The 16,127-nt window shown below is 42.6% G+C and overlaps 1 protein-coding gene across 16 annotated transcripts in view; it reads right to left on the reverse strand.

Moving 5' to 3' along the window:
• The window catches only part of col12a1b (collagen, type XII, alpha 1b), a 120,590-nt gene that overhangs the window by 76,016 nt on the left and 28,447 nt on the right, over positions 1 to 16,127 (reverse strand). For all 16 annotated transcript variants that reach the window (XM_027279113.1, XM_027279111.1, XM_027279116.1 and 13 more), the window contains exons 15-24: positions 15,037 to 15,303; positions 13,374 to 13,566; positions 12,122 to 12,246; positions 9,458 to 9,607; positions 8,277 to 8,396; positions 7,987 to 8,151; positions 7,739 to 7,885; positions 6,559 to 6,701; positions 1,615 to 1,744; positions 334 to 479 (exon numbers count right to left, since the gene is read on the reverse strand). In XM_027279113.1, the coding sequence (XP_027134914.1) occupies positions 334 to 479; positions 1,615 to 1,744; positions 6,559 to 6,701; positions 7,739 to 7,885; positions 7,987 to 8,151; positions 8,277 to 8,396; positions 9,458 to 9,607; positions 12,122 to 12,246; positions 13,374 to 13,566; positions 15,037 to 15,303 (1,586 nt within the window). The remainder of the gene's footprint in view (positions 1 to 333; positions 480 to 1,614; positions 1,745 to 6,558; positions 6,702 to 7,738; positions 7,886 to 7,986; positions 8,152 to 8,276; positions 8,397 to 9,457; positions 9,608 to 12,121; positions 12,247 to 13,373; positions 13,567 to 15,036; positions 15,304 to 16,127) is intronic.

Consider the following 16,127-nt stretch of genomic DNA (forward strand, 5'->3'; position numbering starts at 1 on the left):
GGGGGTCGACCCAAGCAAAATCACCACCAATCAGCTGACGACCCCCAACAAAACATCAGATGGGATGAACTTCACGCCAGCTAACAGGGGATGACTAACATACAATTAAGTCAGTTTGTTGTTTTAGGTAGTTTAGTTTGCTACTGGAAAACCAATGCCAGCCAACTTAATCTCAGCTGGTGTAAACCTCCAGTGGGTAAAGAAAGTCAGTTAGTCACCTCTTCTCTGTTGTAGAGTTTCTTGAAAATGAATTACTGGTGTTTAAATGGATGTTTGTCACATGAACGCGAGACACGACCTCACAAGCTGCATTTGAAAGTAGAATAACTTTACCTCCTTTGGCAGCCGGGGCTCAGTGCTGTTGGTGGGTTGGTACAGAAGCATGTAACCTGTGGCACCAGCTGCCTCTTCCCATTTCACCCTCATGGTGGTGGAGGTCTCGTCATAAACCTTCATGTTCGTAGCTGCTGACAGGGGCACTGAAAGGACAACAGGAACATTCAGTTTAATATCCCAAAGATTGGCGTATACATTTTCTAACATGAATCCAGTGCTGCAATTGGAGATTCTTTGGACCAACTGACGGACTAAGTGGGTCAGAAATGATCTTTTTATACATAAATTTAATATTTGGAAGACGTTCTGGCACAGAAAATGGGATGATGATACAAACAGGCGTGCAACATCAAGGTCATACTTAAAAAAATCCAAGTGTGTCCCAAAGAGATCGTAAAATGTTTGTACTTTTGATTTCTGAAGATGTGGTATCACATGTCCAGTAAGGATTTCTGGTTTTTATTTATATCTTGTGTTTTTTGGCTTAGTTGGATGACACACTGTTGTTTTGAATGGACCTAAGCAACCTGGTCACTGTTTACTGTCTGAAAACTGATTTCTTAAACATCATGCAAACCAGGCTGACAATGCTCCTTACTTTCCTTCAAACTAACAATTAATGAATCCAATTAACAGGTGTGTGGGTTTCCAAAGCTTAACATATCTTGTTCCTCTGTGGCACAGAGTCTGAGCGTCGTCCACCAATCGACAGTCTGTTGTTTTATGACAGCTTGTTGTTACATTTAAGAACAAATAAAGTGAACATTTGAGGATACATGAGCAAATAAAAGCACCCAGAGCTGTGCACTAAAAACGCTCTTAAATGATCTGAACAGTCTATATAAGATTACGCAAAGACCGCAGCCATGATGAATAACTTTGTGTGCGAGCTGCTCACAACATTTGCATCGTGGGGTGTTGTTTGTGTTTGCAGTTTTCCGCCTCAGATCAGATGCTAAATATATGCCGTATAAACAGAGATGTTGGAGTGGACTTGCAGCAGAAAAAAAGCAAATAAACAAGCTCCAACGATGTGTGTGAAACAGGATAACAAGCAGAGATCACGATGTTTATCTCACAAAACATATGGAAGAAACAGAACACTTTCCCACCGCAGAGAGATGATGCTATCCGCCTTTCACAGCCCTCTTTAATCACACCCAAAGGGCAGCCAGTGTCTTGTGAAAAGGACTTCTCTCATAAAGGGGAAAGTCTCTTGAAGTTCAGTGGTGAAGGCCAAAAAGAAGGAAGACGGCGGTGAAGAGGAAACACACTTACAGGTGGTCTCGGTTCCCTTGAGAGGTTCGCTGCTCTGCTCGCCGACCACAGAGTAAACATTGACGAGGTACTCGGTCAGCGGAGTCAGGCCTGGCAGGACAGCGGTGGTCACCGACCCGTCAACCATCATCTGAAACGATAAAGGTCTGGTTATTACATCATGGCCAGTCATTTTCCAGTCTGACTAATTTTTTAAGATTTAATCCCAACGGATGGAACAATTACGACAAAGTTCTCGCACGTCGTAAAGTTTTATTGACATAAATGAAGCCAAACACTGGCGCATACCCTGCCGACAGTTCAACCAAATCTGAGCCAGATTAAAACATACCCACCTTAAGGTGAGGTATCAGCAGAGGTCGCGATGACGGTCAGAAAAAACTGTATCCAAGGATGATTTCATTCCAAAACATTACATAATAATGTCCCTAAAAAAGCGGACAAGTTCAGCGAGTCTGGTCTGAGAATATGAGCAAAGTGAAATCTCAGGATGATTTAAAGACTTTGCTGAAGATAGTTTCCATATTTTTAGGTTTTGCAAGAAAAATATTTCCATTGACAGGAAGTTCTGAGAATTTTCAACAGTGTTGAGTTTTGAGATCAAGTTGAGGTAAACAGAGAAGACTCAATGACGGAGATCTGGCCAAATAAAACCAAAACTTTCTGCATGGATAGATGGGAGTGAGCTGTTGAGAGGTGGGGATTAAATCCTTTTCTGTACTGAAATAAATTTGTTTCGAGAGCTGGCATCAATTGTCGTGTGTCTGATTCATAATCTTGTTTAATCGTTTTATCAGACAGTTCTTGATTTAAATCTGCTCTTGACTGTATTTATGAGCTATCGAAGAAGAATCGCTGGCTTCTTTGAATAAACTGTTGTCTTAATTGTCTCTTAGCTGAGTTACAGATGTTGCTATAATCCGCATGCTTAAAATATTGTATTTCTACTATACTGTTCACCTTAAACCACCAAATGTCATGTTCATTCTCATCAATAACAACATCTTTCAAATATAATCTAGATAGATATATTGTATTCTGCATGAGTGCTGTCTAGTCTTATTGTAAAGTATGTCATTATGTTTTGGGAGGCCGGTAGCTGAAGGTGAAGCTGCCAACTTTTTGTTCTTTTCATGAAGTAACCAAATCTCATTTTGGATAAAATATCTTCGACTCATACAGCCGCACATGAACAAAAATCAGTGCGGTCTGAAAAGGACTTCTCTGCTGATTATAAAAGAAAAAGGATCAACGGACAGCAGGTTGAGAATAAAAAGTTCTGATCACCAATCAGCCAAATGCAAACACATCAAAACTTCAAAAGCTGCGGAGGATTGGTCCGCAAGAAACCAGGAATGAAATTTGACTTTCTTCAAGTTGAACTGACTCGAATCCATCTCAGAGGACACAGGGCGGGTTAGGAGGGCTGGAAACTTACTTTTCTCTTCGGTCTGCCAGATCGTCTCATGAACTTGAGACCCGAAATGATTTAATGATTTATAAAGGCTTTTTTTAGGTTTCTTTTGTCAATTCCAGGCAGAAATTTGACTCAGCTAAATATGGAATATAACATCAACGTCACATCAAAAGATCAGCTAATGACTTCATAAGTTAAAGATCTGGATGAAAGATGGCAGTCTGATCTCTCTTGGCGATCGGTTCATCAGGATCCGTCTCTCACTGACTGGTGGTGGTCCAGGTGTCGTATTTTCACCATTAAATGATTTGAGTCTTAGCGTGTCCAAACTTATCGTGCTACGTTCATGTGCTGGTGGGAAAGTCTTCATGTGGGGACGTCCAAGTTGGCTGCTAAACAGCGTTACATTCCTGCACTATTCTGCTGGAAAATCAAACCCAGAGGAGAAGCGACAAACAAACACTAAGAGGCTGCAGCTTCTCGAGCTGGTGGTATGTTCACTTCTGTGGTCCTTTTTGTCCAGTTATTTGAGTCTGTGATCGATTAAATTCAACCTGTTTCCAATGCAAAATAAGTCAAGTATTTTCTAAAATCAGCTTTAGTTTTTCTTGAGCACACACTTCTAGAAAAGTCTTGGTTTCTGTTGGTTGAAATATTCTTATTTTTCTACCCGTTTTCAGAAATAAAGATCTTTTGTAGCGTGCTTTGTGCAGCAACGTTACCCAATTATCGGGATAACCTCATCAGTCCACATTCCTGATTTAAAAGAACCAGGCTGGTGTTTTGTTTTGTTTCTTTTTTGATTGCAGTCGGTATAAAAAGGAGAGAGACCGGACACACAGCCGAACAGACCCGAACATATTGTGGTTACGCCTCAATCAATTTAGCATCAATCAACATTAATTAGTCACAGTAGTTATAATTTCTGTAATTAAATTATCTTCTTGTTTTGGCGATATTTCACAGCAGAGACATTCAATCCCCCTTTTTCGTGTGCAGTTTCCTGCTGGGTCAGTTAATCTGGCGTGAATGTTGTCAGAACACAAATATTTTAGCGCAGACGTGTTTTATTATGATGCATTCAAAGATCGCAGCATCACAAACATGCACGGAGACGTGGATGGCGGTAATGGAAGACAGAGGCGTGGACCCGAGTCGTGACTTCAACTCGAGCCGACTTAATGACTCCTGACTTCACTCGGGCTTGGAGTGATTTGATATCGTCTCAAAGATAAAAAATAATTAATAAAAATTATAAAACGGATATCAGTGTTTCCTCTGTAATCTTAATACAGCTGTGCTGCTTTGGGCCATATTCTTTTAGTTTTATCTCATATCTGTTGCTGTCGAAGTTATATTTAAAGTTCTGATAGAAATCTTATACAATCATTACAGTACTTCTATAAACTAAAGCATGTGGACTACAATGAGTTTGGTTGTAGATAACATTAAAGTTAAATTACAGTGTTTACACATATGTGTGCAGCTGTAGTCATTTCCTTGCAGTGGTGGTGCATCGCCACTAAACGAACACAGAAGAAACACTGGAGATACTTTAAATCAATCATGACAGGAGCCGATCACGTTGCGTGAGCAGAGAAGACGCCGTAGACGAGCAGTCAGACAACAGATGATAGCTCAGACTATCAGAGTCAGATGTAAATATGGGCCCCATATGGTACCCGTATGGCCTCTGTGGTCAACAAAAAACTGATGGAAACATCCCAGATAGCACGGCGACATTGATTCAATGTTGATTCAAACAAGACACACCTGATGCACACCTTCAAAACACATTATTACTGTAATTAAATTGACTGTTAGTCTGTTTACTAAGCAGAGAATGTGATGACAGGTTGAATAAAGACTCCCACACCCTGGTAGCACCCAATGTACCGAGGGTTTGATTACAACCCAACAGCCAACCCAAAAACGGTTCAAGACTTGTAACACCAAGTTTAGGACTCGGGACTTCATAGCAAAGACTCAACGCCGAGGCCTCAAACCGTGTAACGACAGCCAAAAGTTTTCCATTGTAAAAAAAGAGGCTGTAAAACGGTGGATTTGAGTCATTTTTGGGGGCGTTGTGATGCTCCAAAAAAAATGACTCGTTTCACTACAAGAATTTGATCCGTTTTGTCCAATAACATTTGAAAAGTTTCTTGAAAAGAGGAAGTTTATCATCTTGGCTAGGTGGAAGTAGATGGAAGCTAGTGTGCTTGCTCTATGGGCCACATGATGCAGAAGATCTGGGTAATTTTATGCCCAGAAATGAAACTTTTGGGGACTTTATGACCCACTGAGCAGCCTCAATAAGAATAAACGGAGCCCTGTCCTCTTTATACATCCATTCTCGACACTTGTGGTTTACAAAACTACGACTTTGTCCCACCCCTGAAGTTAAACTTGTGTATTTACATGCAAAAACCATTAGAGGCGTCCGTTAAGAAGGTTCTAGGTTTCCCCCTGAGAATTCCTGGAAAGTTTAAATGCTTACACTGATTCAACAACATCCACGTCAGCTGTATTTATTGTACACATTCTGTTTCTACTTTATGCATAAATGTTCTGCATTCATATGTGTTGCATCTCTTGGCTGCATGCCATGACCTCAACCCTGCCCCTCCTTGTTGCCGGCTGCTTGTAATTTACGGTTACGCTGGCTGTAAATCACCGTCGATAAGAGCAGCACTACATACCCAGCGTGTAAATACCATATATCTCATGCTGTTATGCTCATACATGTTCTACAGTCCAATGTAAACAGACCCAGTGTGAGGTCTATAACATTAAACTAAGGGGCTCCGATGGAAACTCTGCTTGATTTCAGACGAGCCCGATTATAATCGCACAGACTCCGTCTGACAGGGGCCAATAAAAGCACACAAAAGATGGAAAGGACCCAGTGCTGCATCTTTAAAGACAGGACTGACAGGAGGTTAAGTGTAAACTAAATGCAGGTTCCCCCAAAAAGCAACTGGCATCCAGATTTCAGCTCCCCGGAGGGGCTTTGAATGGAAGCCAGGTCTGGGTTTTTCTGGGTAGCTCTCAGGAGTTTGTTTTGTGACCTTTGCCACACGGTGCTACACAAACCGGAAGATTAAAACAACAGGAGGAACTACTGCCATTACCTAAATTCACAGGAAGTAGTAAATCCCACCTTGAGCTGTAAGGTTCACAACAAACAGAGTTATCTGTTGCAGTTTAAGGCGTGTCTAATGCGAGCCAAGGGGAATTAATAAGCAAACAAGATGCTGTTTGATATTCCGGATCGTATCCAGCGCTCACAGATGGGAGGGATAAAGTTTTTGAACCAGGAAGCACAAAGTGCAGATTCCTCCAATTAAGTTCAATGAAGTCGGGCATTTGTGTGACTCTTTTTGAGCATTTATACCTGGAACAGTGGAGTAGAAGTGTTCCCAAGGAACAATATCGAAACCAGTTCCATGACATCATCCTTGTGTTTCCAGTTAGGACCAACAGGAGAAAGAAGAAGAGGAAGGAAGAGGTAAGAAGCTGTATCTCACCTCCTGGGTCGGTCCTCCGGCCACGGTCATGTAGGTGACGCGGTACTTGTCAACAGGGCTGCCCGGTGCCGTCCAGCTGGCACGGAAGGAGTGGTGGGTCACCTCCGAGGTCACCAGGTCGGTGGGTGAATCCAGATCAAGTCCTGAAAGGGAATATGATCCGACACGTCAAGTATTTCACACCGTAAAACCCGCCGCCACAAATCTGCCCTCGTCGTGTAGTGAAGCTGTTGGCTCGCTGTATATTTCAGCTCTTTGACTCTTTAAGAGACTTTTTTTTTTCTCCTCTGGGCGTGCCGTAAATCATTTTTGTATTTCCTCTCAAAACTGATTTACAGACTCTCAAAGCACTTCCAATGTGAAAGTTTCCAGGAGACGAGATGCTTGGATCTGTGGTGCAACATCTTCTGAATGTCTGAAATAATGGCTGTTGTCAGGCAGACTTCAGTCAAATTTATCTATCTGCAATTTTCTGGATCTGATCTTTTGTTTAGTAGATTTGTGAATAACAGAACGCTTTGTTCGCAGCAGGGGCCGCATTGTTTCTACTTTCTCCTTGTCAACAGTCATTAGTGTCAGTATCCGAAAAGCAGCTGTACCGAGGAAGTGTAATGTTACTCATATTCGTGTCTTTACTTGGACTAAAGGTGTATGTCGAGAGTGACTTTCACGCCCTCGAGCACCTGTAAAACCAAATGAAAGCCTGCAGTAACTATTCAAAAAAAATATATGACTGACAGTCTAAACACAAATTCTGGAAAAGCCGAACGTTGTGAAGTTTTTGACCTCCACCACCAGCAGCAGAAGTTACTGCTGAAAGGTGTAAATCAGACTCAGAAAAAAAGCTGCAGCGAAAAAGCTTCTTCTGAATTATATACAATGCATCTCTAAGGTGTTGTTTATAGCACCAGATTCAAGAAAATACGTCAACTTTGGATGAAACTGCAACATTTTGCAAAATTCTTTGAAGGAAACATTTTGAGAATTTGACCTTTTTGGTCCATCCCACGCCGTTCTGCATGGATGTACGCCAAAGGTCAAGTGTGTTTTACAAAGTTTTGATCTTTTATGTCTTACTGTCAAAATACAAAGTTTGGCTCCTTTTCGATTGGCATTTCTTTCAATCGGTTCTTGCATCAATAGAAGTTTGATGTTGATGCTACGTGGCCGTCATTCCTACCTGGACCTTTGACGCTGTTACACAGGTTGGTGCTGAGGTCGTCAACGATATCCAGCAGGAACTGAAAGTCGTTGACATTGTACATGTGAATTTCGTCAGGGTCGGAGGCGATGGACCTCAGCTCGTTCTCGTCTGCGTTTTTCACACCTGAGAGAGGAAAAAAACAAAAAATAAACGACATCAACGTCACAAACTGCATCTTTAAAACGAGTCCTAAAGACAAAAAAAAAGATTGATGATTCACTCACCGATTGCATAGAGCTCGATGCCGCTGTTTCTCAGGCTCTCCGAGCTGAAGACAATCTCGTCCTGCGACTTTCCATCAGTGATCAGGACGCCAATTTTGCGGGCGTCTGGACGCAGCCCTACGTTCTCCTTGAAGTTGTTCTGGAGGATGTAGTTCAGAGCCATTCCTGCGTGACGGGAACAAACCAGCGAGTTGTTGGCCGTGCATTACTTCAAACTTTCCTGTTGCACTTTTTGAGCTCCAGTTTTCTTCAGGTAATAGACCCAAACAACGTGAGTGCTGTTAACTCACCTGTCATAGTGTTGCCGCCTTTGTACGGCAGGTTGGCGATGGCGTCCAGCAGGGACGCCTTGTTCGGGTGGGCGTTCAGGTGCCACTCGGTCTTCGGGTCTCCACTGTACTGAGCCAGACCTACAGAAAACACACAGCAATGTGTAAAAAAACCCACCAATTACACAATTTTACCAACAAAAACTGCGAGAATTAGGTGAAAACCATGCAATCACCTTCATTTATGCAGTAACATCACCAGCTGGCAGCAGCAGTCAAAGCAGTACAAGCTGTGTTAATACAACAGTAGTAGGAATAGTATTCATAGCAGCATTAGTAGCAGTACTTAAAGTAGTGACAGCAGGGTGAGTATTAGAGCATTGGAAGTACACTATATGGACAAAAGTATCTGGCCACACAACAACTTGTTGGAGGAGGGATAATGGTATGGGGCTGTTTTCCAGGGTTTGGGCTCGGCCCCTTATCTCCAGTGAAGGACTATGTTAATGCTCCAAGACATTGTGGACAATGCTATGCTTCCAACTTTGTGGTAACACCTTGGGAAAGGCCCTTTTTTGTTCCAACATGACTGATGGAGCAAGCAAGGTCCATAAAGACATGGACAGAGCCTTGACCTCAACCCTCCATCGAGCACCTTTGGGATGAACTGGAACTGGAGCTTGCGAGCCAGGCCTCGTCCAACATCAGTGCCTGAACTCACACTTCCCAAACTTCCCACAGAAACACATCTTGTGGAAAGCCTTCCAAGAAGAGTGGAAGCTGTTATAGCTACTTTTGTCCATATAGTGTATTTAAAGTCATGACAGAAGCAGTAATAGTAGTGGGAACAGTAGCAGCAGTATTAGCAGAAGTAGTCTTAACAGTAATAGTAGTTTTAGCAGTTGTAGATGGAAAGTTAGGACAGTTCTGAGACTCAGAAGTCAATATTCTTACATCACGTGTACTTTTATTTAACAGCTGTACGTAACATGCAACATAAAATATGATAAATCGCTGAAATAAACAACCGAGTGACAATATATAAATGTTAAAATACTGAGAAGAGTTTGTTTGGAAACTGTTAATAGACGTTTGCTTAAGTCATAGTAGTAGCTGTAGTATTAGCACTGAAAATGTTAGAATTAGTTTTGTTGATTAGTTAATTGTGATCACAGTTGTAGTAATGGAGGTGAAAATCGTACCGATCTGGACTCTTTCAACGCCGATGTCGAACACGCTGACCATGCGAGCGATGAAGTTGCGGATGGTTTTGAAGTTGATGCGGCCAATACTCCAGGAGCCGTCGACCAGCAGCACGATGTCGGCCTTCGCCGCGGTCTTACACTGAGTGTCTGCAGACAGAAGGACGACGAGGGAGGAGGAGGAAGAGGAAGGCGGTGAGCGACACACCTGGTACACCACAGACACTCACCACCACGAGCGTCCGTTCGGTTTTATACGAAGCATTTGAGATGAATGTGTGTGTGAAGAAGTGTAAAAGAGTGAGGAATGAACTTGAAGAAGAAGGAGTACATCACAGAAAGTCTCACAATCACAAGATGTTTACACAGCAGAATGTTTTACAGCAAATAATTCACATTGGTGACACATTATGTAACAGCTGTCGTTTCTGGATTAACTGCTCTCTTCTTCTTCTTCTGTTTTTCTCTCTTTCTCCGAGTCGTTTGGGTTTTTACATCCAGCGGCGAGTCGGCCCTGTGGTCGTTTTCTGGCTCAAACTGCTGCTGTCACCTCCAGCGGCAGCACTAAGCCTCTCTCACACCGTGATATACGAGGCCTCCTGCTCCAAAAAGTACATTCCTGCTCCAGGCACCTGTACGGGTGAAAAACGGCCACCTCGTCCTCATTTTCTAGGACGACCTGGCCCTGTTTGAAAAAGCCAGTGTGTGTGCACAAATGGAAACAGGGTTAGGACACAACCGATTTAATATTTTTTGTTCTCTTTCAGCAGGCTGAAGAAACAGATGCTTGACGCTAAGAAGAACGGAGTCGGATGCTTGGCCGCAGTCTGTTTGAGTTATACCACCGCTGGTAAACAACATGCTCATGTGTCCCTCCGACATTCATTAATAAAAACAGATGTCATAAACAGAGGCAGCTTTAAGAGGCATCTAATACACTGCAGACGACGGCTGGATCCAGTGTCTCCACGAGCTGAGAGGCTCAGAAAATAAATATGCAGCTCAGTCCTGACTGTGGGAGATAAATCAGAGGCCCTGCAACAAACCTGCGGCGACTCGGACTTTCTGTTTTTCGCTCTCAGGCCGGCAGCAGCTGCGAGTCTGAAATAAAATGATGTTTCAATCTAAAAGTCAGAAACGCAAACTGACAGCGCCAACTTTAGTGACATCATTCCGGAGGGAGCCATCTGAAGTGTTTCATGGCCGCAGATGTACGCGGGTTAGTTACATCATGGCAAGCTTCGATGCTAATTTGTCTGTTATCAAACTGTTTACACTTAAAGACCTCGAAGGAGTGCATGAAGGGTGTCTTTTATATAAAGTTGGACAGTCAAGTTCATTATTGACCGTGGATGAAGACCACGCGACCCTGAGCTGAGGTTGTTTTGTGAAAGCAGCTCTTTCTCTTGACGAAACTAAAATAATTAAAACTAAGTGTAATTTTTTTTGTCTTTGGCGACCCCTGTGGACAAAAGCGGTAGTGCTCCCGCCGCCTCATTTCGATATGGAAGTCGAGGTTTTAACAAGCTACCCTCTAATCCGTTTGTCTCTTAATGTCTAAAAACATAAATTTCAAAAGTTATGGCAAAAAAAATCCATCATCATGTCGAATTTTAACGTTTCCAACGGCGCTTCACTTATTGTTCAGAAATCTTAGCACGACTTTGTTCCAAAAAACGTCAGGTGATTGGAAACAAGTTGAATTTTCTCACCTCCCTGTCAAGTTTTTCACACTTTGTTTTAAAGAACAAAACCTAAGAAAGGAATCAAGCGTTTGATGTAGAACGTTTTTGCAGCGTTTGAAGGACGGCTCGAAGCTGCTCTGCCAGACCATATGGACCTGTCACAAAGTCTGGAAGCCTCCGCTAAGCAGCCCGCCAACGCACGGTTTAATATACGAGGATCTCCAAGTGGAACCTCGGTGGAACATCCTGGACTGTTCCCCGCTCAGTGGGCAGTTGGTCACCGTGTCTGCTCCCCATTACAGCAAGAATTTCTGCCCAGGGTCAGCACCTCCTCGGGGTCTTATGAGAAAATAACAGTTTTCTTACTGCATACATCCCTCTGGATCTTTAAAAAAGTCTGTAATTGCAAGCAGAGCTCATCTCTGTGCTTTGAAAAACATAAAAATGGGAAATATCTACTTTTGCATGACTGAAAAAAACATTTGTGCAGCAGATACGGAGTTCAGTAGTAACCCGTCTTGCAGATAATGAAGATATATGTGTGTGGCGACGCCGCTGAAGGTCAGCACATCGCGGGGTAGCTGCGCACACAAATATGGCAGATGTGTACGTGAGGCAAACTGGGCAATTTATAAATGTTAGTGTCAACACTTCAGCACATGTCTGTTAAATGGCATGTCGTTACGCTCCAGATCAAACTGCAAATGAGATATGAGGGAGGTGAGGAGTGAGCCAAGCAGCTCAAAATAATTCTTAGTAATCATAATCATCTGCACCAAATTTCGGTGCGTGAATCCACAGAGACAGTGATATTAATTCCCCACGACAACATATAACTCAACGTTCTGGCACGAATCGGGGCGGCACTCCTGTTTTGAAGTGATTTGCATCAGAGCGCGTCTGGTCTGCAGGCCTGCTCTTTTAAGGGCTGCTAATCGGGGACCGAGGGTTGGAGTGTGGTGGAGTTATCGGCTTTTACCAGAAGAGTCGAGAGGAGGCGGATCTGGACCTTCGATGAGAGTCGTCTTCTCCTCTCCTGCCAGGGGAAGACTCTCCCCGCCTTCAAACATCCCAAACACGGCAACTGAGTACTTTGTTCCTGCCCTGAAGGAAAGAGGAAATGAAACAAACCTACATCAGTCCTTTAAAATCTCATTTAGAAGACTAATACCATAATGAGATGATGAAATTTGAAAAAAGTAGCTCCTGGTCCAGAGAAAACCCTTTATTGGATCTCCTACAGCTGCAGGTAATGAGGCAGCTTGACTCATGAGATCATGAAATCACACAAGAATCCATCTCGCCAGGCTTCGAGCTCAGCCAACAGTGATTTAGACCAACCAGCGTCCACTGAGGAAGCACTTGCAAGCAAAGTCATGAGCTACAGGTGTGGTTTAAATCTAGTATCGGTTATATCCGAACTGGAGAGTATTTCTTCACTGGAAGAAGAGCACAGGACGCTGAAGGAAAAACGTTTTTAATCTTCTTCCGAATGACTTCGGAAAGAGTTCGACTACGTTTCATGGTACGTTAAACTTACTGGTTGAAGTTTGATTTGTCCAAGAACCTGACAAGTATTTTTTATTTTCTTTTTAAAGATTTTTTTTTGGCCTTTTCATTCTTTTTATTTTGATAGAGACAGCTGAAGAGTGACAGGAAATGTGGGGAGAGAGAAATGGGCCACAGGTCGGATTCGAACCCTTCGAACACGGGGCGGCTGCTCGACCAACTGAGCTAAACACCAGCCCAAGTATTTTTCATAAACAGTTTCCAACAACGGTTGACAATGGTCTTGATGGCTTTGTGTAACTAACCATCTGACACAGTTTCAAAAGTTTCTTTTAGGTATAACAACTGGTAACTGGTAAGGTCCATGTTCTCCTGTGACTAGAACTGGCTATTAGTGCTTCAGCCAAATAATCCAGCACCGAGTAGTATCCCAACTTCTCCAGTCAAGCAATACCTGAATTAAATCCTTGTTGTGCCCAGAAATGGGTTCAACATGGGACAAAATTTGTACATCTTTGTCTGCAGCCAATCACCACAAGCATTCCTCCATTTAATGCGATGCTTGATTGGCCCTTTACTGCATTTTAAGGGTGCTACATCTGTAGATGGTTGGTCAATGTGTACATTAGTCTGTCCTTCAATATTTATGGTTTCCCTTTATGGTGAACTCTGAATTAAGGCATGAACTTCCTCTTAAATATTTAGTAATTAGGAAAGCTTACCTGAGTTCCTCTAGAACGACTGTGCTGTCATAGGGACCAACCAATAGTTCCCCAAGATCAACATCATTCCCAGTGGGATGAAAAGTCACTTTGTATCCCTTAACATTTCCGGGCGCTGGATCCCAAGTGACTCTGAAACTGTTCTTGGTGGGCTCCGAGGTCTGGAGGTTTCTCGGAGCCTTGTAAGGCGACACTGAAATAAAAGAACCCGGCGCAGAACTTCAGGACCAACTCACGCAGAATAAACATTTCACACATCTCCAACTGTTGGCAAAGAGTTTGACGAACAGATCAGCCACACCACATTCAAGCCAGTTTCTCATTAGTCCATAATACAATACCTTGAACCCGTTGTCATTGGTTAACAAAGCCCAGTGTCATGCTGTGTGTTAGTAATGGTAGCGTGTGATTGAGCATATGTTGGGGAAAAAAAACTGTGATTTTAGTGTTGGAGTGAAAAGACGCTGCAGAAGCGCCTGTAGTGTGAAAAATATTCATCTTAACAAGTCGTTTAAACTTGAGGTTGGTCCTGAAATCTTATTTTTGGTGGAACAATGGAAAAAAAAAACTGCAACTTGGATGACAGAATCCCACGTGTGTCCAAAACAGCGTGACTCGTGTTAATATTTCTTGTCAAAACTGTCAAATAAGCCACTTTTTGTTTTCCAGAACTGACATTTAAGAGAACATCTGGGAGTTCCTTATCCCAGTGATCGATGGATATTTTCATTTCAGGGGATTTCAACAATTCTTTCCTACTACTAATCCTACTCAGATCAGTCTTGTTTAACAGTGAGATTAGCCTAAGTGGATGTCTATGGGATAAAGCACCAGTTCCTTTCAAATTTAGAGAAATATACCTTCAAGTAAAAAAAAAAAAAAAAGCCATTGCATGTATCAGAAACATGCAGAATGTACACTCTGGGAGCATCAAAGGTTAATGGCCAGATGGCCGTACACCATAACCTGGGTTATGCCTCCTAAAGGACGTTTTTCCTTGCCACTGTCGCCAAGTGCTTGCTCATGGTTAGAATTGTTGGGTCCCTGTAAATAATATTATAAAGAGTAGATCTAATCTAAAGGTCTAGATCTAAAGGTCTAGATCTAATCTACATGGAAAGTGCCATGAGATACATTGAATCCATTTAATGGAAGGTGAAGGTCACTTTTATACTGACAGTTCAGTCCAAATTCAGATTCTGTGATGGAAAGAAGGGTCAGTCATGGAAAAAGACTCATTTGACAGGCGACTTTACAGATACAACTACCTTAATTTGAGAGGAACCGCTACTGGATCCCATTGACGTCCAGAAATTTTGCTAAAATGTGCAAATCTCACCATTAAACACAGCTTCAAAGAGACCAAAGAAACACATCCATGAGTTAGTCTGACTCTGGATATGTAGGACTACCCAAAAGCCAAAGCTAACCTTTAAATTTAAACCTAAATTTTAACATCCAGCTTGGCAGGCCAATCACAGGACACCCTAAGAACTCCGAGGATGGGATTCATAAAAAGCTGAACTCTACCTCAGCAGCAGATTTTTGAGTTTCATTCCACCAAAGATAACGTTTGAAGGACTCGCTCAGGTTTAAACGTCTTTGGTTAAGATGGTTCTGCAGTGTACTGTCTGTCATAGGGTTGAATTATGGACCAACGTACGTGTCGTTCCTACTCCTTGCCTTGCTTTTCCTTCCCCGTGCCTGTAGATGGGGTGAACGGTGAGGTTGTAAGTGGTTTTGGGCTGCAGGCGCTTCATGATTGTGGAAGTGGCCGTGCCCGGGATCCTGAGGACCACTTCTTTTCCTCCGTCTGCGGGAACATACTTCAGCCGGTAGTGGGTCACCTTGCCCGGCGCCGGCGTCCATGTGACTTTCATGGTATGCTCGGTCTCGTCCGACACGATCAATATTTTAGCGGCATCATTGGCTGAAAACAAAACATAAACAGATTTTCAAAACCACGTGGAACTGGATTAAAATTTCTGTGGTTCCCCAAAAGATTATTAGATCAATTCTACCATCGACTGTTCATCCAAAGGGCTCTCATATAAAAGTTGAAAATATACCCAAACATCCATATATCTATATATGTAATGAGCATATTCTTATTCACATTATGTACTGTATGTAGGACAGACAGAAGGAGGACACCAGACGAGCTCTGTGGTCTCTGAACCTCCGAGTCAGATTAATGAACGGACGTCAGTGTCGTGTCAGTGTAATTCAATCTAAAACAGTAAAAATAGCTTCTATCAGGCCGATGTGCTCTGTGGAAACATGAAGGACAGTCTTGATTTTGATAGATAACAACCGATGTGGACGTAAGCAGCAGAGTCGAGGCTTGAAACCACGTAATCCATTTAAATAATAAACTGATGACTGTGTAAACAAAGACTTTTATATCTGGTGTTAAACGTGTCTCATTACAGAGTTTTTGCAACCTCACGAAAGAAGCGATTTTTGTGGTTTTCATCTGACGGAGACGATAAATCCGATGTTCTCTCTACCATCAGAACTCCTTTAACAGTTCATACTTTCTGCATGTGCAGGATTATCGTGCACAAACACGCCCGTCTTCTACTTTACAGCCATAAACATGCAGTTATTTTCCATCTAGAAACAATCATCTCTCCCTCCCTGCTTTCAGGCCAGCTGTGGTTTCCCTTTATATCCCTTCTGTAATCGTGATGTTTTCATAACAGCAGACATAAACGTTGAGTAACGCCACCAGCTCCATGCCAAAACTAATTG

This window comes from Larimichthys crocea, chromosome VI (assembly GCF_000972845.2).
Source record: "Larimichthys crocea isolate SSNF chromosome VI, L_crocea_2.0, whole genome shotgun sequence".
In the NCBI taxonomy this organism is placed as follows: Eukaryota; Metazoa; Chordata; class Actinopteri; family Sciaenidae; genus Larimichthys; species Larimichthys crocea.